At 40.6% G+C, this 24,199-nt stretch overlaps 1 protein-coding gene across 8 annotated transcripts in view; it reads right to left on the reverse strand.

Annotated features, from left to right (window-relative positions):
- Positions 1 to 24,199, reverse strand: part of GREB1L (GREB1 like retinoic acid receptor coactivator) — a 268,425-nt gene that overhangs the window by 65,523 nt on the left and 178,703 nt on the right. For all 8 annotated transcript variants that reach the window (XM_032421407.1, XM_032421404.1, XM_032421406.1 and 5 more), the window contains 9 exons: positions 22,902 to 23,030; positions 20,782 to 20,898; positions 20,063 to 20,182; positions 18,891 to 19,028; positions 17,090 to 17,275; positions 12,537 to 12,863; positions 11,350 to 11,478; positions 10,656 to 10,790; positions 7,263 to 7,460 (listed from right to left, as the gene is read on the reverse strand). In XM_032421407.1, coding sequence (XP_032277298.1) covers positions 7,263 to 7,460; positions 10,656 to 10,790; positions 11,350 to 11,478; positions 12,537 to 12,863; positions 17,090 to 17,275; positions 18,891 to 19,028; positions 20,063 to 20,182; positions 20,782 to 20,898; positions 22,902 to 23,030 — 1,479 coding nt within the window. The remainder of the gene's footprint in view (positions 1 to 7,262; positions 7,461 to 10,655; positions 10,791 to 11,349; positions 11,479 to 12,536; positions 12,864 to 17,089; positions 17,276 to 18,890; positions 19,029 to 20,062; positions 20,183 to 20,781; positions 20,899 to 22,901; positions 23,031 to 24,199) is intronic.

Consider the following 24,199-nt stretch of genomic DNA (forward strand, 5'->3'; position numbering starts at 1 on the left):
CCTTCCTTCCTTCCTTCCTTCCTTCCTTCCTTCCTTCCTTCCTTCCTCCCTCCCTCCCTCCCTCCCTCCCTCCCTCCCTTCCTTCCTTCCTTCCTCCCTCCCTTCCTTTAAAAGATTTTATTTATTTATTTGAGACAGAGAGAGAGCACCCAAACGGTGGGGAGGGGCAGAGGGAGAGGCAGAAGCAGGCTCCCTGAAGTGGGGCTCGATCCCAGGACCCCGGGATCATAACCTGAGCTGAAGGCAGACACTTAACCAACTGAGCCACCCAGGCGCCCCTGGCTTGTATGTTCTTATCCCTTGATGTTTTTTAACACAGAATTTTATTTCTAAATTTTTTATTTCTAATTTTTATTTCTTGCTCTTCTCATCAAGAAGATATCCCAAAGAAAAATAAAACTACTCTGTTTTAACTGTTCATCTTCTCTTTGGATGGAATTAATTTCTCCAAAGTTCTGGTATGCAAAAATGGTTGTACTGCTTAAAAGAATATGAAAATCAAGAAAATATTAAATCATTAGAGCATGCTGAGTTTTTAAGTATTATAATAACAATGGGCATTCCTTCACCCTGGCAATCTCTTTTCAGCAGATAAATAACCTCCAATTGAAATAGCTGGTTAAAATCCCCACTGATTGTTTTCAGTGCTCACTGCACTGGGTTCCTTTGTCTCTTGGTGGCCCAGCTGGTTCCCTTCTGTCCTCCTCCCGGAGGGAATTCTTTAATCTGGGTTTGGTGCAGACTTGTCTGTGTGAATCTATACTACTGTGTAGTTTATTTGGGTGAAGGAAGAAAGCAGCACTAGACCTGCATAAGAACAGTGTTCTGAACACACAGATACGACTTCAGAGCCCTGTGTGACTGACAGACACACCCAATACACACACATTGAAGGCCTTTACTTATAGCCAAAGTAGATTTCTGAAATATGGGTTTTTTTTTCATTTTTTATTTAAATTGAATTAGCCAACATATAGTAGTACATCATTGGTTTCAATGTAATTAGTAATGTTCAATAATTTATCATTATATGAAATACGGTTTTAATAACCAAATTTGTTTTTGCCAGAGGACTACCAAATCTCAAATACTGCTTCGATGGGTTCCTTTTAAAATAGATTTTAACTTAAAATTCAATTCAACAAAACATTACAAAAATTCAGTTTGACAAATATTTATTAAGTGTCTGCTGTGCCATCCATAGACAGAGATGTTCCCTATTTTACTTTCTAGTTGTGGAGAAAGAGCACTAACAAACTCATAGCCACAACAGGGCTTTGAGTGCCCTGGGGTTGATGCACTGCAGGGGCTACTTGGGTGCATGAGGGTGTGGAAGAAAAGCTGGGTAAGAATGTGTCTTGGAAGCCAAAGGAACTGCAGTGTTTAAAGGAAGTGACGGAGGTCACCTGTGCTATCAAGAGTTCAGATAAGGTTTGAAAAGGTCATTGGTAACAGTGGTGAGAATCCTAAAAGGGTGGGGGTGGGAAGTGGAGGCTGATGGGTGTTGAGGAGTGTTGAGGAGAGAGTGGAAGCTGAGGAAACAAGATAACAATAGACAACTCTCTCAGTAAGTTTGGCAGTTAACCAGAGGAGGGTGAGCTGGAGGGTTAGGTAGGATTAACAGAGTCTTGTTTCATCTTTGAGAGAGTGGGGGCAGGTTTAAATGGATGAAATGAGCCCCAGGAAGGAAGTTACGAGATAATCAATAGTGTGAGGTCCATGAGAATGAGAAGGTGGGAGAGTCAGGCTTACATAGAGCTCTTTCCTTGATCAGGAGGGAAGGGGAAAAGGTAGTGTGTATGCAGTTAGGTTCTTAGATTTGGAAGCAGGAAGTTGTTATCTGACGTTTTCTTCTTTTGGGGGTGGGGAAGGGGAGAAGTCCATGGCATGGTCGTTTGCTAAGAGAGAAGGATGAAGACTTAAGTTTTGATGAAACAGAGTCTATAATAGCCAGCCACTATGGGGAATGGGAGAAATCCAACTAGAGAGCTGAAAAAGAGTTTACGATGGCATCAGCTGGAAGGGTTGACTTTTTTTCCCCATAGTGCCCAACACTTCAAGTATGTAGGAACAAAGTCTGTGGTCCGGCACTGGGGATATTGGAATGGATGATTCCGGGATCCAGCAGGGTCTGGGATATGATTATGGAGCAGGCGGTTGCAGAAGAGTATGGATGGGTGAGGAGCTTAAGGTCCTGAGAAGCTAGGATATTGGATGGATAGGCAGCACCTCTAGATGATGGCAGGTTGGGATGCAGAGGCTGGGAGCCAAATACCAACATCTGCATACCAGGGTTGGGCACCGGGCAGCTAACTACGTGGTTGGAAATTGATTTTAAGAATGTTACCTTTAGGTACTTGTTGTGTTTGTACAAATGAATCTCTAGTGTTCCCCTGTTCCACCTCAGGAGAGTAGCTTCCTAGTATTTTCTTCTCTGGGATCCTGTTCCCTGCTGCCTGTCACTGCCCAATAAATAGTTTTTTTCTATTAAAATTTTAGGTGACTGAGAAGGTGGTATGAGGTTGATGAGACCAAGAAAATCTATTTTAGAAAGTGAAAATGTCTTCCACTATCTCTTCACTTCCCCTCCTAATCTCTCCCACTTCCTTAAAACCTCTTTACTTCTATATGGATAGAAAAAGCTACCCACATATCAGCAGACAGAAATATTTCTGTTTCTTATATAATCAGGCATGTGCTGAGGCATCAGATTTGTGTCACTTCCCTGAGCATGATAAAACAAGGAAGACCAGAAACTGTCCAATCTGCTCCCACTCACTGGGGACCCCCACAGACACCATTTAAAAAAGGTGGAAAATATGGACAATCACTAATACTTCCTTTTGTCACCCCAACCACCTTGAATTGAAAGTGGCTTGCATTTTGATCACACTGCTACCCTAGTGTTCCAATTTATAGAATTTGGGGTCTCCTTAGAATTAAAAGAATTACGCTACCACATAAAAGGTGTTAAAAATAACATTAAAACAGAAGTATTTCCTGTAGTCTAAAAATTCCTTATGCTGCTTCTCCATTGATCATTCCAGCAGTTACAAATCCATTTTGGGCAAACTTAAAAATGTTCAGTCCCTTTCATTTCATTTTTAAACCTTCAAATTCTTTCCATAATGTTTTCTTTTTCTTTTCTTTTTTTCCTCTCTGCCTCCCTTCCTTAATTAGAATGTGAGCTGAGGTATCACATTCTTTGCCTTAGAGCTGATTCTGCACAACGTGATGGTTTCTGTTTTCACCTTTTCTTTCAGCTACACAAGGGCTGCCAAGGATGTGGCCTTTCTGCATGCCCTGGCTACTTCTCCCTGCCAGGTGCTTTTCCTGGCCAACTAGCTGCTGAAACGCTTCCTTTAGGGAAAGGCAAATAGAACCAGAAAGCAGAGCACTTGGACACTGGTTTCCCCTCTATCCCGCCCCCTTCCTCCCTCCTGCTCTTCATTCAAACATTAGTTGAGCACCTCCTTGCACCTGGCTAGAGAGAGGCACAAATGGGGCACAAGGCATGCAGAAATGAAAAAGCAGTGCTTGTCCCCAAGACACTGCTCTCTGTGACCTTAGGCAAATGAAGCTCTCCTATAGAGTAACATGGTAAAATAGAAGGAAACTGAATCAGATGATTTCTTGAGAATCCTTCCTGCTTGCATAGCTCTGATGTTGAGTTCCATTTGTGGATAATGTCTGCTTACTACTCTGCTGTGGACAATTTCTCTTTACACCTTAAATGTGCTTGCTCTTCTACTATCAATTGTTACGTGTTCCAAGAATATGAAGGTGTTTAAATATTAAAGCAAATAAGTTCTTGGGGCGCCTGGGTGGCTCAGTCGTTAAGCGTCTGCCTTCGGCTCAGGTCATGATCCCGGGATCCCGGGATCGAGTCCCACATCGGGCTCCCTGCTCGGCGGGAAGCCTGCTTCTCCCTCTTCCACTCCCCCTGCTTGTGTTCCTGCTCTTGCTATCTCTCTCTCTGTAAAATAAATAAAATCTTTAAAAAAAAAAAAAAAGCAAATAAGTTCTGGTGCCATTATGATATGGAATACTACATATTTATTAAAAATGATGCTTAGAAAAACTTTTAATGATATAGAAAAATGTACAAACTATAATGTCAGGTGAAAAAACAGACACAGGCAGAGAAGAAGCCTGCTAGGTATTAAGTCATTTGTTAACACCCGGATTTTAACAGTGGTTATCCTTGACTAGTGGTATTATAAATGTTTAAATTTTCCTACTTTGGTTCTTCTATTTTTTAAAATAAAGAATGCAACTAATTTTTTTTATAATAAAATGAACAAAGTTATTTTTAAATACATAGAAGTGATTGCTTTTGCAGCATAAAATTCAGTATGTATGTCAAAGCCAGATGTGAATAATTTTTAAGATATGCTTTGCCTTGAATTTTCCAAATTTGTCTTTAACATTGATTTTTTCTGGATTCCAAGCTTATGTCATTGGTCAAATTCTGGTATCTTTCTGAGGAGTTATAATCTTACAGTTCTCACTTTAGAAAAAAGGGCAGTGAGAAGGACAAAAGAAGGACCTATACAATTTCTTCATCTGTCAAAAATGCAGGGTTTTATTTAGGGTCTTGCATTTATTAAGAAAGGTGAAAGTATAGGTCACCAAGAGGTTATTTCAGGAAAAGGCTCTGCAGAGAGCACAACTGCTGACCATGGATGATTTCACCACTTGAAACAGGTGCTATGATGTGTTTGCTCAAGCATGATTTCAGATATCAGATCACAAACTCAGGAAGGCCACAAAGGCCAATTGGTAGAAATAAAACACCTATAAGAGAAGGCACTCCCTCCATGGTAAGGAAGTGAAAAATCCATAAAAAAAAATCTGGTGCGTGTTTGGTACAAGTATAACCTATCCATTTCCCACAATGGGAGCAGAGAGAAATGCAGAAATGGCCAGTAGCTGAGAAAGCCTAGAACTCACTCTGGTGAGCTCTGAAGAGAAGGCATCTGACTTTCTCTGGCTAATCATCTATAAGTCAATATTTATAATATTATTATATATATAACTTATTATAATAGGTCATTTTGTAAGTCATTCAGAATTTTAGAGGCTACAAAATATTTAGAGCTACAAAAATATTGCACTGTTTCCCAGGCACTTGGGTCTCGAGAAGGTATGGAAAGACTTTACATGTATCAGTCACACGCAAAGAGGGAAAAATCTATTGTCTCTCAGCTCATTTGGCCCATGGAACTAACAATGGAAGATTTCTTTTAGAGTGTGCTACTCAAAGTGTGGTCCTCCCACCAATAGCATTGGCATCCCCTTGGAGGTTGTTAGAAACGTAGAATCTGAAATAAGTCAGACAGAGAAAGACAAATACCATATGATCTCACTTACATGTGGTATCTAAAAAACAACAACAAAAAAGAAGCTCACAGATACAGAGAGGAGATTGATGGTTGCTGGATTAGGTAGTGGGGAATGGGTGAAGGTGGTCAAAAGGTACAAACTTCGGCTGTAAAATAAATAAGTCCTGGGGATGTAAGGTACAGTATGGTGACTATAGTTAACAATACTGCATTGCATACTGGAAAGGTGCTTAGAGAGTAAATCTTAAAAGTCCGCATCACAAGAAATGAAAAAGAAAAAAAATTCTGCAACTATGTATGGTAACAGATGTCAGCCAGGCTTATTGTGGTGATCATTTCACAATATATACAATTATCAAATCATTATGCTATACACCTGAAACTAATACAAAGTTATATGTCAATTATACCTCAATTAATAAAAAAAGAAATGAGCTCGCCCAGGCCCACTAAGAGCAACCTGCATTTTAACAAGATCCCCATGTGATTTATATGTGTACTAAAGTTTAAGGAGCACTGTATCATAGGTATGAAACATATAAACTACATTTTTTTACATATAAACTATATTTTAAGCTCTTTCTTACTTGTTTTCAAATATATTGAAAATAAAATTTTTTAAAAAAAAGATTTTATTTAGGGGCGCCTGGGTGGCTCAGTCGTTAAGCATCTGCTTTCAGCTCAGGTCATGATCCCAGGGTCCTGGGATCGAGCCCCGCGTCGGGCACCCTGCTCGGCGGGAAGCCTGCTTCTCCCTCTGAGAGAGAGAGACAGCAAGAGAGGGAACACAAGCAGGGGGAGTGGGAGAGGGAGAAGCAGGCTTCCCGCGGAGCAGGGAGCCTGATGTGGGGCTTGATCCCAGTACCCTGGGATCATGACCTGAGCCGAAGGCAGACGCCTAACAACTGAGCCACCCAGGCTCCCCGAAAATAAAAATTTTTACTGTGGCAAAAAGATTTATCCTCCAGTTAAAACCTGTGTGTGTGTGTGTGTGTGTGTGTGTGTGTGTGTGTGTGTGTATGTGTTTCTCTCAGCTAAGGTACTCAGAAGCAACTTGACATTTGTAATTTCCTTCTCAAACCTAGCTTACAAAGGCAAACGTTTTCAGCTGTCCCAGTTCTCTGAATTATTTATTGCATCTTCTAATTCTAGGCAAATTTTATGTTTGGAAAGGACATTATTTACCAAAGACTTCTAAAATTTTTGCTCCCTACCTTTTTCCATTTTCTGGGAAAAATGTTTTTTCTTCCATACTCATTCTAGAAAGTCATTAGGAGAAATTCTAACTTTGTATTTTTTTTTAACTAGGCTCCCTGCCCAGCGTGGAGCCCAAAGCAGGGTTTGAACTCACAACCCTGAGATCAAGATCTGAGCTGAAATCAAAAGTTGGATGCTCAACCAACTGAGCCACCCAGGTGCCCGTAACTTCGTATTTTTCTAAGGAGGTGTTATCATTGTTCACACGAGGGACGGTGATCTGGTTTCTAGTTTGAAAATGTGCTGGTAATGTGCTAAATATCTAAGAAGCCACCTACAAGCATGGGACCTACCCAAGCCATATAAGGAGCTCAGGTGGCACATACCCCATCACCCCACGCAGGGCTATCCCCGACTTGAAAAAATTTCTCTTCATAAATGAACGGCCAGTTTCTAGTCTACAAATTACATCACAGACTTAACAGTATCAGGCAGCGTGCACATCGATTTACCCTTGACGTAGGAGGGAAAATGGTCAGAGTACTTTGAGGGAAAACTTACAGATAAATTTGAAATAATGTTTAAAGTGTTCTTCTGATTTTGTATTACTGTAAAAAAGGATGGAATTGTCCTATAAACATTTGGATTAAGCAAAAGCAAGAGGCAGAGGGAATCTAAGGCTGGATCGCTGTTGGGTCTTCTTTGAAAGTTCAGTCTCACCTGATTGTCGAATCCGTTGAAGAGTTTGCTGGACCAGAACCTCCGATCTTGGGACAATGATGATAAAGTCCACTTTGCTGAAGTGGCCGAGGTCTAGGCTCTGGCTGCTACTGTCTGCTATTGCACACACCTGGGATAAGAGTTTTCTGGCAACCGTTAGCTGTGGTTGGTAAATTTGGAAGGTTTCATTATCTAAATCTAAAATAAAAAAAGTCATAAGAACAAGATTAATTCACTTCTGTTGATGGCCACTATGAATCCATATGGGGGACACACAACGTACATACACGGTAATGCTCTATACCAAGCATTCTATTCTCACTCTCTGTTGGGTGTTAATAGATTTGCTTATTTTCTCTGAAAACTTGGCTGAAAGGATGTGATCAAGAGTGGATGCGGTAATTTTACAAACGTATTCTTTTTTTTTCTTTTTAAAGATTTTATTTATTAATTTGACAGAGAGAGACACAGCGAGAGAGGGAACACAAGCAGGGGGAGTGGGAGAGGGAGAAGCAGGCTTCCTGCTGAGCAGGGAGCCCGATGTGGGGCTCGATCCCAGGACCCTGGGATCATGACCTGAGCCGAAGGCAGATGCTTAACGACTGAGCCACCCAGGCGCCCCACAAATGTATTCTTTTAAAATCGACGGATCATCTCACAGGTCACTACCCAACACCCCTCCCCCACCCAGAAATGTCGGGACAGACGACATTCTCACAGTGGGAGCTGGGACTTCCCCATCTCTGGAAAGGGGAAGCGAGAGTTTCCAGTGTTCTTTAGGACTATCAGCACAGGTCAGGAGCCCCAGCCCAGACCGAATTCAGGGAAGGAGTTGATGCTGTAACCATACTAATGCCGAATTCCTTTGCACTTTTCTGGACAGCACCACAGTAAACATTTCCTTTCCAACATGTCAGTTGCAACATTTGATTTGAAATTCTTCTCCCCAGGGACTATATAACACAGGTCACAGACACACCCCTTCACCTTTCTTCCCGCTTGACTGCCAGTGCTTACGACCTGGCAGTGGTGGGTGGTTGTGCCAACTCCGGTGCTGACTCCTCTATTATCTGAAGAGACCTGGCTCATAACAGGGCCAGCTGCTCACTCGAGAGGTGATACATTAAAAGAACACTGCCCAGACACTCTAAACATGCCAGTGGCTTTTTATTACAAGTTATAACCAAGCAATCAATCTCATACGTTCATACACACACACACACACAATTAACTAGACAGGCTTAGGTGAATCCTTGAGCAGGCAACATTTAATACTCCTTTATGAGGCTGCGTTTTATCAGGAACACAGGTGAAAGTTTGACTGGAACACACAAGGCTCCAATTAACCTGCACTAATTAATGTTTCTAAAATCAAATTGCATGGGGCACCTGGGTGGCTCAGTCAGTGCCTGCCTTCGGCTCAGGTCATGATCTCAGGGTCCTAGGATCAAGCCCCGCGTCAGGCTCCCTGCTCGGCAGGAAGCCTGCTTCTCCTTCTCCCTCTGCCTGCCACTCCCCCTGCTTGTTCTCTCTCTCTCTAATAAATAAATAAATCTTAAAAAAAATCAAATTAAATCAAATTGCAATGTGGCCAAGGTAAAGACGGTGGTCCGAGTACCCTAGCCACAGGGAACCCTGACAGTTAGTGGAGATTTATACAAGTGGCTGAGAGAACCCACTAGAAAAGCCTAAAGCTGCAACTTCTAATAGTAGAATGTTTTTTGACCCACAAAGATTACCAATGAAAATAAATCTGTCTTTTGATAGGCTATTATTTCTTTCATATCACAGGTTAGATAGGTGGGGACTAACCTAGATGATAGCATAACTTTGAAGAACTTAACGTAGCAAATTTTGAACTTCGAGGAACTGTTAATATATCTTTAAGCAATGTTTCTTAAACAGGGAATCAAGGATATGAACGTGGAAATCTGTAAGTACTCTGAGAATTTTTAAATTCTAACTTTGTTAATAATTCAAAAATAATATGAACACATTTTAGATCATCCAGGTGATTGCTTTACCATCAAATAAAGTGTAGAGGTAAAAAAATTTTATTGTGGGGGCACCTGGGTGGCTTAGTCGGTTAAGCATCTGACTTGATCTCAGCTCAGGTCTTGAACTCACAGTGGTGAGTTCAAGCCCTGTGCTGGGCTCACACTGGGCATGGAGCCTACTTAAAAAAAATATTGCATGCATTTGAATTTGTTTTTATGACTGAGCTAATGCCAAGCCATGCTACTTCTATTGCTGAGGCAATCCTAATACATAAATGACACATTCCTATTAAGGGAAGGCTAGAAGGCTGTCAGCAGCAGCTTTATGGATGTCTACCCTTTGTCCTATTCTTTTTTTCGGTGCTCTCCTATATTGTCCTTATCAAATGGGGGAATTGGGGAAGAAATCTGAACATAAAGGAATCCAATCTAATGACGGAACTCCCTAGTCCTGCTCCCACCATCCTCCCCTTTTTATTTATTTATTTTTAGATTTTTATTTATTTTAGAGAGAGTGAGAGAGAGGCAGAGGGAGAGGAAGAAGCAGCCTGCCTGCGGAGTGGGGAGTCTGACATGGGGCTCGATCCCATGACTCTGGGATCATGACCTGAGCTGAAGGCAGAGGCTTAACTGACTGAGTCATCCAGGTGCCCCCATCCTCCCCTTTAAAAAAATATTTATTTATTTATTTTAGTGAGAGTGTGCCGGGGGTGGGGTGTGGGGAGGAGCAGAGGAAGAGGGAGAGAATCTCCAGCTGCCTCCCCGCTGAGCAGGAGCCCGATGCAGGGCTCGATCTCAGGACCCTGAGATCGTGACCTAAGCTGAAATCAAGAGTTGGATGCTAAACTGACTGAGCCACACAGGCTCCCCTCCCACTATCCTTTTTTGCATCCTGGAAGCTTGTAGGGAAGACGATGTCTTGGTATTGCTGTGCGACCTGCCAGGGATGCCTTGCTATCCCTGAGATGATGTGTGTTTTACATGTCAGAGAGTCAATGAAGGGTGTGGAGAGCCAGCAGCCCTGCACGGACTGCATTCTACATTCTTTCAAGCAGTTCTTTGTAGCCCTCAGAGAGCACCAACAGCTCTCTGGGCATAGCTGGTGGAGCTAAGGAGAGTACACCAAGGACCCCAGAAATTTTGAGGAAAAAAAAGAGAGAGAGAGAGAATCTGCTTATCATAAAGTCTTCAACTTTGATTTTAATTCTAGGAGACATCTACTAAGAACAAGGTGTTGGACCCAGACCCCATCATAAGGCATTTTTAATTTGAGCCATATTTATCATGTAGATAATGAGGAAAAGCCTGTCACAGTCTGTGACTCTAAACACAAGACCTCAAAACCCTCAGAATGACTTAGCTTCTATTTCCTCCTTTTGGTCTGAGGTGACGTTACCCAGGTTTTGCGTGGGGATCATAGCAGCAGCCTCCTGAGCTGACACACACTCGTTAAGATCTCCATTGAAAGGGGTAACCACACTCTCTCCTCTTCTCTGTTGCATTTTGTCTAGCAGCTTGTCCAGGTCATCACCTATCACATAATAAAGTGGAGATAAGAAGATTGCAAGGAACGATACATTTGTATCAGTCTCTAAACTGGGCCCTTAAGCTGGGTTCTCATCAAGATTTGTCAGTCAGCCAGCTTTTCGTGGTGGAGTGTACACTTGGCCATGTCCGCGGCAGCATCTCTAAAGCCAGAGCCACCCTCGTTTGTATTGTGCTTACGATTTACATGCTTTCACGTGGTGTAGCTCTCTTGACCTCCATAATGCTCAGAGCAGGCAGGATGGGATCGTTCTATCTCCATCTGACATATTAGAGAACTGAGATCCGGGGCGGCAGAATCTCTCTCAAGGTCACACCACTAAGTTGTGGCTGAGCGGAGGCCCTCCGTACTAGTGCCCATGTGCCCTCCTCTGGACGCCTTGCTGTCTCAGTAACAAAATACTGAGGATAAACCATTCCAAGTGAGGGAAGGTCAGCAGGCGAGTTTAAGGCTCCACACGCATCTCCTTGACGGGCTAAGATTTAAATTCAGAAAATCACACAGCTAGAGGCTGGCGTTATTGCTGAATCCTACAACCACTCACCTAATGATGTGGTTTTGAAATGCGATGCCAGGAAACTGACTTTTCCTGTGATGAGCTCATAACTAATTTCTTTCAAAAACTCACTTGTGGTGAGCATGCTCTCTGCCAGAGCTCTGGACTGATGCTGACCTGCAGAAGAGAGGGAGAGGAGGTGATGCACCCAGTGAATAAATGTTCACTGAAATATGATTTGTAACAGCAAAAACTGGAAACAATTAAAGCATTTAACTACAGGGATTTGGTTAAAGAAATTATGGCACATCAAAAGATGGACAATTATTCAGTATTTAAAATGACTATTTTAAAAAGAAAATGTTTATAATAAAATGTTAGATGATCAAGGGCAAAAATGATATACCTTATGTTTGTAACTGTGAAAACATACTACACATGTGTTTAAAGACTAGGGAGGAATGTGAAAGACCTTTAAAATTGTGTTTGCATGGTCATTATGAATATCTGTCTTAAAAACACAAACGTATGGTGTTTAGTTGTTTTTACAAATGAAAATTTAAAAAATTAATGTATTATACTTTCTGATGAAGATTTCTGAAAAAGATTTATGACATGGGCAGGCAGGTTTTGCCAAAGTGAGGGGGCTTGGCTTCTTTGGTAGGAATAGGTGAGAACCATCACTAGAGAGGAAAAAAGCAAATTTAGTCCAGATGGCTGGCTACTCATGATGGTGCCTGATAGAAAATCAGCACAAGAAACAAAAACACATTTTGTAATGTTCCAACTTTCTGAACCTTTTCTTTAGAGTCAATGTTACAACATTAAGTATCCTCTTCAGTGAGGAGGCGAATACATGAGGTAAGTTTCCTGGCAAATTTGATTCACTGGCTTAGGCCACCTGTGGCAATGGCTTTATCACATGCTAGAGTGGTAACGTTTCCAGAGCCTTTTAAGGACAGAAGTTATGTGAGACAAGGGTATCTGTTACTAGGACATGCTTTGAAATAATTCTCCCACAACCAGCTGACAGGGACACCAGCCAAACTAAGGTCTACAAAAATGTGATATGAGGACAAAAACAAAAGTTAAAATTAGGAGGAAGAACACAAATGGGAGCAATTAACTAGAGATTAATTACACGGATGCTTGAAACACCCAATAAATATTTTTCAAATGGACAGATAATTAAATGAATGGATTTAAAAAAAAAACAAACCCAAAACATTACTCACCTAACACTACCACACAAAATTCATTTCCTCTGATTTTTGATGCACAAATCGCCACAACGTAATCTGGTAGTCTTTGATAGTGCCTCATTTCACTGAGAGTCCTCAATGTCTCTGAAATGCCCTCCGCCAAAGAGTTTTGGGTCACAATCACATGAACCAAGTCTTGAGATACACTGGCGATTAGTCTCGCAAGCCAGGGGAGTTGTCCTGGTGACACAGGGGTACACTGAGCCCCCATCTGCAGGGCTCTCTCTCTCAGAGTAAATTCCTGCATAGCTTTCAGCATGATTTGCTCAAATTCTTCCCTGAGAGGTATCTGATCAGGACCTAAATTGAAGAGAATTACAGCTAGAATTAAAAAAAAAAAAAAATCACAGCCAGAAAAGAGAAACACACACACACACACACACACACACACACACACGCTAGTGTGTAGCCCTTCTAAGCCCACCCTATTCCACTGGCAAAAGAGCTGTTTCCTGTTGTGGCCACAAGCATGGAGCTCCTGCTAACCATTTTCCATTGTAAAATTACCTTCTCTCTGTGTCAATATCAAAAACAAATGCAGGCTTCTGTTCTCCTTTATGCTAATCTTGATATATTTTTAAAATATTTTATTTATTTATTTGAAAGAGAGAGAGAGAGCAAGAACAAGCAGGGGAGAGGGATAGAGGCAGAGAGAGAAGCAGACTCCCCGCTGAGCGGGGAGCCCGATGCAGGATTCGATCCCAGGACCCTGGGATCATGACCTGAGCCAAAGGCAGACGCTTAACCAACTGGGCCACCCAGGCACCCTAATCTTGATATTTTTAAAAGAGGATGTACTCCGAGTCAGTATCAATTCCACTATATGCCTTAGGGGATGGTCACTGAAGGTGGTATATTTGTTGAATTGTTAAACTTGTTACCAACACGATTAATGACTCATGAAGGAAGAAGTTAACCTACTGGCATATAACCAACTTTAGGTTTCATCATTTCTCATTTTATCTATCGCTACCTTGAAAAACATTTTAATGTATTGCCTCTGTACCTAATTTTAGGAATACTGTCCGTAACAAAATTAAGTTTAACCATTTTTCACTTCTAATTTATATTTAGGAGCCTCACACTTTCCCTCGATAGAGAATGTCACTGTCATCTAGCTATTCCCCAGCATTCTGGGTTGTTAAGGATGGCATTTGGTCCTCTCCTCCAGCTGCGGTTATGGCTAAATTTATATGGGTGACCTACAGTCCCTGGATTAGGGGGATTTTGTTTCTCTGATTCTCTTTAGAAACTCAACCAGTCTTTAGGACAAAACAAGCAAGTCAATGTTTGACATCCAAGTGACTCAAATGAACTCCTACTACATTTAGTTTAAATTGAAACCAGTGAGACTATGCTCACTTCACTCTTCATTCATTTCTTTTGCTGTGCAGACCTGAGATTTGAAAGTCAGGCTCTGCTAGACCCCTCAGTGCCTGTGACCTGAGATCAAGCAATAACTTCAGAACCCAGGGCTTGGGAAAGAATACAGGTTTAAGGGACTGGACTTTTGTATGAGAAGGCGCCTTGAGTGAGTCAGAAACCTTTCCTTCCTCAATAGGGATTTAAGTGGCCTCCCAGGCCCCTACCCATATTCTCTGGGAAAGTAAGAAAATGAAGGTTTAGTTATATTTTCAGGATACGGAAAAGTAAATAAAATATTATATATTTTAAAAATAATTTAAATTGGAGAAAATATGTTTTTCCATGATTGGTTAAAGGCTAGAGGGAGGGAGACTAAAATCCCCTCAGAGTTTTTTCTGCTATCCATGGAAAGAGGGCAAGAACCCTGCAATGCTTACGTTGTGTTCCTATTTCTTATGTCCTACCCAGTCACTTGCTAGAGGGAGGTGGATGCCTTCTTATCACCTGGGAGCCACCAAGGCTTCTTCTGTCTTCGTTTTGCTTTATCAAATTAGCATCATGGTTAGTGGTCACTAGGTACATGCTAGGTAGTGAGCTCCAAATGTATAGATTTGCCCTGACTGTACAAATGCACAGTACAAATGAGATGAAGGGAAGGTGGCTGTCATTTAAAGCTTCCTTTCATCAGAACAAATGACAGCTCAAAAGCAAGTGGCTTTGCTGCCATTCCCTACAGCCTCTCATAGACCTGAAGGCTCAGAAGCCTGAATAGGTGTGTCCATAGACCGCTCCAAACCATGACTGAGTAACATGTTCTCAGCATAATCAATTTCAAATTTAAAGGTATTCTGGGAATATAAAATTATGAAACATGTTCATAGCATTTTTCCATTGCCTCAAAACTAACTTTACAGAGTTTTGACTGGATTATTGTTAAGAATTGAGAAATAGAGGAAAATGTATCAAAGTTTAAATGAGGCAAGAGAGCAAAATGCCTTGCTTCCAATCACCTCCCATCATTTCTTCATCCTCAGCCTTTATGGCTAAATTGCAGGAGCTTTTTCTCCGCTTCCCACAAGCTTGATAATACTAATTTTTCCCCCATCAACTGCTGATCTCCAGTAACTCAGCTTAGCCTAGGCATCAGTTCTTATGGCTTTTCAGATAGGGCTACCTAAATAAGAAGAGACAAAGTTCCAACAGACCCAGAGCCCTCCAATAATCACCAGATTTGCTGATCTTACTTTCTACTTCAAAAGATTTTCAGGCTGTGAAATAACAGATTGTTGTTTTTTTTTTTTAAAGTAACTGTAGTTAAAGGCCTCTTCCTTCTGAAGAATCTTGCTTTTCTTCTTCTCTATTATGTCCAGGTAAGTGAGCCATCATAGTATTAGACCTGTTCTTTTAAAAGCTTGGATTTTTTTTTAAAAGTCTATCTATAATCTATAGCATATGTAAAAAATGTTCTTGCTGCCTTCTTCAAAACCTTTGGAGGCAAAACAAACAAACAAACAAAAACTCAAGGACACCAGAAGAAAGTTGCTGAGGAGAAGAGCTGTCCTCACATACAAAATTTAGGTAAAAAAAAAGAAAAAGAAATAGCCATTCATGTTGCACATTGAGAGATATATTAATTGCTTGTCAGTAAAACTCTAGAAAGAACGGATCCCACAGGCAGAGAGGTCTAATTGAATGGAGATTTCTCTCTTTTTAAGATAAGAGCTTTTAGTTGTTTGAGAAGAGACATTTTGTTTTGACCATTTAGTTCATTTAATTAACTTAAGACTTTGATATTTTAAATTGTTATTAAGATTGAAAAAAAATGCTGTACTGATTGGCTTGGTTTGCCAATAGCATTACTCTATGCGGGCTCATTTTATGAATTCTGGATGCATCGAGAAGCTGGTTTTAGATCTCGGAATATAGTCGAAGTCAGTGTATGCAGCAATTAAAATTATGACACCAAATGAGCTGCAGACACAGGTGGTTTTTATAATTTTATTACCCACTCATCAGCATGATTAGCAAGTCCTAGGTTTATCATCAAAGTGGTTTGTGAGATATCCGAAGCCTTGCAAGTTTCAAAAGCTCATGTCAAAGCAGGCCTTCAGATTCTCAGGGCACCAAGCCTTACAGCCGCAGTTGCTAGCTGATGGTCCAAAGACTGAATCTGGCCGGCTGAAGCTTTTGTTTTGTTTTTAACATTGTTTAGCCCAGTATTTTCATTATTTAACACTTCATTTATTTTCAAACATTAAAATAATTCACAAGAGCGCAGATAAAATTTCTTATGTATAATTTTACATCTTGAGCATTTTCCTAAGTAAATCAGTGGCTTGAAGTCCTAGAGTGAGTGTATAATTAGGCTGCATATTAGATGACCTGCTGCAGTTTGCAAAATAAAGGACATTGCAATGTAAATGTTGCTGAGCCACTGACAGCATTGTCAGGGCACCTGCATACACCCACTATGGAGCTCAGGAGGACTTACCAAATGGAGGAAGTGAAGGGTTCATGACCTATGTATCCCCCTTACCCTACAGCCTAAAGAGCCTTTCAGGGAGGTCCACAGATACTGCCTCAATGAAGAAAAACATGATGGGACTACATCAAAGGGGTGTAGCTGGAGAAGAAAAAAAATGGATGTAGGGACAGTGGCTAAACAAGATAAAAAGGCTAAGTAGAAAACTGTAAAATAATTGTCTAAGGCAATGGCCTCATTTGCATTCCAGATGACAGCTGCACTTTCTCGGAAGGGTGGTTGACCAGACTCCCCAAGGGAGGAGGGTGCCCATGGCCCAGCCCTTTGCAGTTCTGCCTGTATGAACTACTCTGGAGACCTTAGGATCATCATGAGACTGGACACTAGGTGGCGCAATTTACCTCTTCTAGGACTCAAAGAGGCAAGCGAGAAGCTAGGGAGGTCAGAGAAATGAGGTGGAGGGAAGGCAAATGGCAGAAAGGAGTGGGAAAGAAATGGGAAAAGAAAGGGAACAGTCATAGAGGGTAGGGTTGAAGGAAAGGAATATTAGAAATGAAAAGGGTAAAGTAAGAGATGGACAAGTGGATGAATGTGAGAAAGTGAAGAAAGAAAGGAAAAAAGCATGATGCAAAAAAGAATAAAAATTATCACCACCAAATAATTATTGAAAATCGCTTACCTAGCCGCACAAGATACTGTATCGTCAGAAGAATCATGTTTTCCACGCTCAGGAGTTGGCTGCCAGTCAACCCTAAGTGTTCCAAATCTTTGTTTTCCAACTGTGGAATCTTGTAGCAATTCACCAGCAGAGGACTCACAACAATGTCACCAACATTTCCATAGAAATAGGGTAAAGTGCCATAGCCTGCCCCAATAGAAGCAGGTCAATAAAGTTCAACATTTCTTTTTCAGGTCCAACCAGGTACGCGTGCCCAACTAGGATCAAAGATGCTGAACAAAGCTTCCTGCCCTTTGAGATGGCTGCCAAACAAAATCACTCAAATATTCTAGGGAATTCCCTCAGATGCTTCCAAATTCTACCCTTATATTAAATCAAATGAACAGGAAGCAAAAGACTCAGATGATACCATCTGTTTCCCACAGAAGGGACATGTTATATATCTGCCACAGAGGATTGATGAAAATTTGCAAAACATCTCTGTGTCCTTTGGCAAAACTGCAATGATAAAATATTTTCCAATAAAATTCTTGATCAAGTTTCTTTCCACATAAGAAGCCAGATAACAAACCACAATAACATTATTTCATTTCCTGAGGTTTTCTTAAACATTTTAAGAAGCTAACAAACTCATTGATGACCAGCAATATTCTTTTAGTCACAGGTACTTGCAGGTTCCTACCCTTCATGCTATCTTAGTTATTTTTATGTTCTCTTCTCAAATGTCGGTAAATAGCCTTAAATTATCTTAGAAGTAGATAGGACAAAAATATATTGAAAATATACCCTGTTTTGGTGGTGTGGTTAAAAACAGGGGCAGTCCCTCTGTGAGACTTTCAAAAAGGCCGACACCAAAGGGTTCCCACGTTCTACATATTTTTCCAAGGCTTAGCTCCATTATGCACACCACTCAAATGTTTAATAAAAAGGTCCTGACCATATGGAATTTAAACAACTGGGATTCTCCCAGTGCCTATAGGCCCAGGAGCAGTGGGTAGGACAGCCTGATAAAGGACAGGACTTGAAGCAAAACCATCCATGTCTGTAGGCTCAAGTCAACCCAAAGAAGCAGGTAACACCTCATATAGACATACCCTAAAGATCCAGTGGGGCTTAAACACCCCAACTATTTAGTCCCAGAGGTAAAGCAGGAAGTCTCCTTCTGACCTAGGATAGTCCCTGGATAAGCTCATTCTTGATGTGGGTCTGAAAAACACTAAGTTAGTCCTGGATTCTAGGGGCCTCTAAATTTCTATACCTCCACTTATAGTTCGGAAGGACTCAGACTCTGTAAAGATGAGCAATTCACTGACGCTTCCCCATGCAACTCTGGGACCTCTTAGTTCTCCCAAAGTGGGCCTGTAAGCTGGTTCAGCTTGTTTCTTTTCTCTGTGGTTTGGCTCCCTTTGACTGGAACGTCCTTTTCCCTTCAGGACCCAGCTGAAACATCACCTCTGACAAATCTTCTCAGACTCCCTCCAGGCAGAGTTAAGCTCTTTCTCCTTTGAGTTTTTGGAGTTCTTGGTTGTGAACCTCTACTAGCTCAAGTTTCACAATATTGTACTTATTTACATGACAGACTCCCCACTAAAAACAGTGCTCCCTGTGGGCAAAAAGACTTTCCCTTACTCCCAGTCACATGCTTAACAGCATGAGTGACCTGACCAATAAAAGCTGAAAAAATCAATATATGGATAAACGAAGATATGCATGAACATATGGATAAATACACAAACACTGAAATGGAGAAACAGTCTCAGATCCCAGCAGACACAGGCAACTTGGAATTCCTTTCCCTTACCTATCAGAATTACTGGTCTAACTCCTGAGTTACTCAGCAGGTTTTCAGGAACAATTACAGTTTCCCCTGCAGGAATGGGTCGAGGTTGTAAAATTCCAGTTAATGGGGTCTGTGGAACTGGGGCAGATAAAAGGGACTCTGGAAAAAAAGTTGTTTGACAAGAAGGATTAGACATGAAAGCTAAATGAAATACCATTGAAATCAACATAGTCTTAATACTTTTAATAGAGAAGTTTTAGAAGCCTAACGGTTCACTGTTTTTTTTTTTAATTAAAGTAATTCATGTTTATTATATAAAATTAAGAGTGAGAAAAACAGAAGGAAAAAACCCCAATCATAATCACACCATCTGAAGATAACTAGTTTTTTCTTCTAGTTGTTTTTCCACATGCAATCTTTTGGATTCTGTTTTGTATTTAATTCCCTCCATCCCCATCCCAATTATCATGGTTTATTTACTCATCATAGAAAATTTGAAAAATATAGAAAAGAAGGAAGAAGAATAAACTCATCATTAATCAGTACTACCCAGAGGCAAACACAGTAACATATTGGCATAATTCTTTGTTTATACAGCATCACTATGTAGTCTTTAAAACTATTTAAACAAACTTAAATTTTTAAAGAATCCCATTTATGCCTTAGAATTGGTTTATTTACATATGTCGGTGCTTAGTACAGCAAGGTAGACCAGCATTTAAACATTTACCAGTAGGTACCCAATGGCCATGGCTTGGCTATTATAAAAGAGAACCAGTTGGTTTTTCAGGTTTCTAGCCACAGACTAAGCCATCCAGGCCAGAAATAAAAGGAACCAGATAACAGGAGAACATGTCTAACACCACAAATGGCAAAGCAAGCCCATTTGTGCCCTATGATGGTGGGTTAGTAGCATCATGCCCTACATAAAGAATGGTTTATCGATACTGTGGTTCCAAACAAAGCCAGGTGGTGAATTAAGATCTGTTGTGATGGCACATGCACTTTTAGGGAAGGCAGATGTGATGGGGACAAAATATCAGCTATGATAAATTTCCTTACATAATACTGGACACAATGGTTGGTTAAGGAAATTTATCTTCAAAGGTTCAGGAAAAGAATAGGAGTAGAAGATACCTCTGCTAATTCAAAAAAACTGAAAACTGAAAACCCATCTTCTGTTGAAATCTTACCAGTTCTTGAAAGAGGGCGAACTGTAGGAACAGGTACAACTAAACCAGGTTGTGGGACAGGTGACCCAGGATACCATCCCCGGTGTCGTTTCTTTGGTGGCCCAGAAATGAACATGGTAGCTGAAGACAAAAAGAAAGATGAGCCTTGTCCTTAGTAGTGGAAGAAAGGAGAGAATTCAAAGTAACATAGAGCCTTTAATTTGATTATACTCAGAAAGTTTGAGCCACTCTTCTAGAGGTAAAGATAAAATTAGAAAAAGTCACCCTAACACCACCACCTAACATTTGTACGCTGTTTTACCTTTCACAATTTTACCCAGATTATTTCATTTAATTCTATCAACAACACTGTGAAGTTGTAGGATAAGTATATTGTTATACCCATTTTGTATCTGGTGAAAGGAAGGCTCAGATTTGCTCAGGGTCACGCAATAAGGAGGAACCTTGATCGCTGTACTCTGGTCAGCAAAGCTCATGGTTTTTCAAGACACTTCCTTATACATTTGTTTCAACATTATTTTCTAGCTAGGCTCATCCTTGTAAATCACTAAGATATTTAACCATTATTGTTCACACCAATCATAAACCTTCAAAACCTTGGATGAGAAGCTAAGGAAAAACTAGGAGTGCACTGTCAGATAATTCATCATTCCAAACTCCATAGCACTTCTTCCATAATTAAGATGCATTATTTCAAAACTCTAAGATGGATATTGTACCTTGGTCTCCAGATGCATAGCTAGGTCTTGGTGACAAAGAGTAATTCCCTGGGCGGACTGGAGTGGAGCTGGATGCACTGCTCTTTCCACCATGGCTACTGTTTCCATTAGCAGCATCTGTAACACACGAGAGAAACACTCAGAACAGGGGCTGGGCAGCACACTGTATTCCGTGATGCTGCAACCATACCATCAACCTCACCCTCCAGGATTCAAAGACATCTCACTGACACGACAGCCCCATGGTGTAAAATAGACTACGACCATCAGAATAGCACCCTTTTTAAAATGAAATTTCACCTAAAAATAATTTTCTAGGATCCCAAGAGATCTTTTAGAATCATTTTCAGTGATGTCTTTGGAGATGGTGGGTGGAAGAAAGAGAACATTTTTTTTTTTTTTTAACTTTGTATCTTAGAAATTTTCAAATATATACAAAAGTAGAGAGAATAATATAATAAACTACATACCTAGCACCCAGCCTCAACATTTATCAACACATGGCTGATCTTGCTTTAGATAAATATAGATTAAGATACTTTGTCTCTCTTCCTCCTCACACAACATACTCACATACTGCTCTAGATTATTTTGAAGCGAACTTATTTATATTCTTTCATTCATAAATATTTCTGTATGAGTTTCTAAAAGAGCTCCTAAAAACATAACTATAATATCGTTATTATACTTAAAATTGACAGTGATTAATAATTTCTTAATGCCAAATATCCCAGTAGTGTTCAAATTTCCCCCCAGTTAGCTCAGAAATGGTTTTTTACAGTGGACTTCCTCAAATTGGGGTTCAAAAAGGATCTACACGTTGAATTTAGTTTTTATGTCCCTTAAACCCACTTTTTAAAAGCTCACATTTGTTAATATAATAACAATAGTCAGTTAGTGTTCGTATTTCATGGACTGTCTCACAAATTTTAAAAATAATTTGTTTGAATCAGGATAAGGTCATACTGCAACGAGATTTAGGATGATGTCATTTTTGCTGAGTTTTCCAGACTCTGTAGAGTATCAGTTGCAACCTTTTTTTCCCTCCTGGAACCTAGTTTAATCTATAGGATTCCCCTTCTTTTTCTTTCTTCCAATTAATTTCCTGAAAATCTGGCAGAATTTTTCATTTTCTGAGTTTTGCTGATTGGCTATCTATGGCGTCATTTAACATCCCCTCTATTTCCTACATACTAATTGTTAGATACAGAGGCTTGCTCAGATTTAGGTTTGGGTTTTTGGGCAAGAGTATCTCATAAATACTGTCATATTCTTCCATCAGCAGACACACAATAACTGGCTTTCTCTCTTCTTCTTCTTCTTTTTAAGATTTTATTTATTCATTTGACAGAGAGAGAGGGAACACAAGCAGGGGGAGTGGAAGAGTGAGAAGCAGGCTTCCTGCCGAGCAGGGAGCCCAATGCGGGGCTCGATCCCAGGACCCTGGGATCATGACCTGAGCCGAAGGCAGACGCTTAATGACTGAGCCACCCAGGTGCCCCGGCTCTCTCTCTTCTTGTCAAGTTAAGATCAATCGGTGGGTTCAAGAGTTGTTAACCTAATTCTCAAATTATAAAGTTGTCCATCATTGGGGTGCCTGGGTGGTCAGTCGGTTAAGTGTCTGACTTCGGCTCAGGTCATGATTCCAGGGTTCTGGGCTGGAGTCCCACATCGGGCTCCCTACTCAGCGGACAGCCTGCTTCTCCCTCTCCCTCTGCAGCTCCCCCTGCTTGTGCTCTCTCTCCCTCTTTCTCTCGTCCTCTCTCTCTCTGTCAAATAAATAAAATCTTAAAAAAAAATAAAGTTGTCCATCAGCCCTTCATCTGATGGTTTTAGCAACCATGCTGGTTACTGCCAGGATCCATAATTTTATTAACTTTTTTAATACTGTAAAAACTTGGATTCCATTTGTTCAAATCTATAATCTAACCAGAAGGTAGATCCTGCAAGAACTGTTGGAACAGACTAAGAATAAAAGTGGTCAGGATAAATTCTGATGCCTAACTGTAGAACGGACAAATTCTACCAACTTGTCAATGAGATTTCACACAAGTCTCTTATAGACTACATACTATCATAGACCATATTTATCAAAGAAATATAAGTGAGGAAAACATCACCTGCAGCAAAAGTCTTCCCTACCACCTGCAAAGATAAAGCCAGTGGATTCACAACATTCTTATTCCGGGTCAGGTCCTGAGCTCCACTTAAATTGATTGCAGAATTAGCTGGACTGAGAATTGGTGAATCTTGAAAATGAAAGAGGTTGTTCAAATTAGAAACTATTTTATATGCAGGAAGGAAGTTAATTCAGTAAGAATGAGGTGAGAGAAAGCAGATTGTAAAATTTCAGTTTTATCTTTGACCTATTTTAAGGAAGTCAGTTTCTCTATATTCAGGTTTTTGTTATGTGCTGGGTACTAGTCTAAGTACTTTAAATACATCAATTCACTTAATCCCTATAAAAACTCAACGAGGTAGGTAGTACTACATTAAGGAGTAGTCATCATTTAACTCGGTCAAAGTCATATGATGTGGCATCAAGGATATCATTACGTGCCATTTAAAACTATCTCCACAGTTCCCCTTAATGTTGTATTTTAATGAAATATATTTATCTCTGTTCGGATGACTCTGTCATTTAAAAGGTGTCCTGCAAACTAAGTCATTGCAATGTAGGAGAAAGCACTTTTCTCTGAAGGAAAGTTTGCCTCAATTTTTGGAACAAATGAATTAATTTACCTATGTAATACCAGGTACATCCAAAAGAAGGTTCCTATTTGGATTCAGAAAATAATTCAGCCCAGAAAGACCACATGCCATTTCAGACACAGGCTATGGGGAACATAAACACTAAAGCCAACTAGAGTTTTCCAAAATGAGTATAGACCCCCAATTCCTGATTCCACTCTTCCACAACAGCTTAATCAATTAATACCAGCAAGTGTCAAAAGGGACCGTTAAAACTCCCTGCGAGCTTGAAAAGAAAAAATGCTCTAAAGAGCAGGATACTGATGGTACTACATTAGGAATTACCTAAAAAATAAGTATTCAGGGGTGCCTGGGTAGCTCTGCCAGTTAAGCCTCTGCCTTCTGCTCAGGTCATGATTTCAGGGTCCTGGGGTTGAGCCACACATCGGGCTCCCTGCTCAGCGGGGATCCTGCTTCTCCCTCTCTCTCTGCACCCCCCCAACCACTCGTGCATGCTCTCTCTCACTCTTTCTCTCAAGTAAGTAAATAAAACCTTTAAAAAAACAAGTATTCATACCATAGTGTGATTCCTGATCCTCTAATCAATGCTATTCATAAGACCTAAAAAATTGAAATGGTCCCCTACTGGCTCAGAAGAGTTAATGTGCCTCTCTGAGGGGGAGACTTTACCACTAGGGAGTGATTTTAAGTCTATAGGAAGAACAGA

The sequence above is a fragment of the Phoca vitulina genome, unplaced genomic scaffold, assembly GCF_004348235.1.
Source record: "Phoca vitulina isolate PV1807 unplaced genomic scaffold, GSC_HSeal_1.0 scaffold24, whole genome shotgun sequence".
NCBI lineage: Eukaryota > Metazoa > Chordata > Mammalia > Carnivora > Phocidae > Phoca > Phoca vitulina.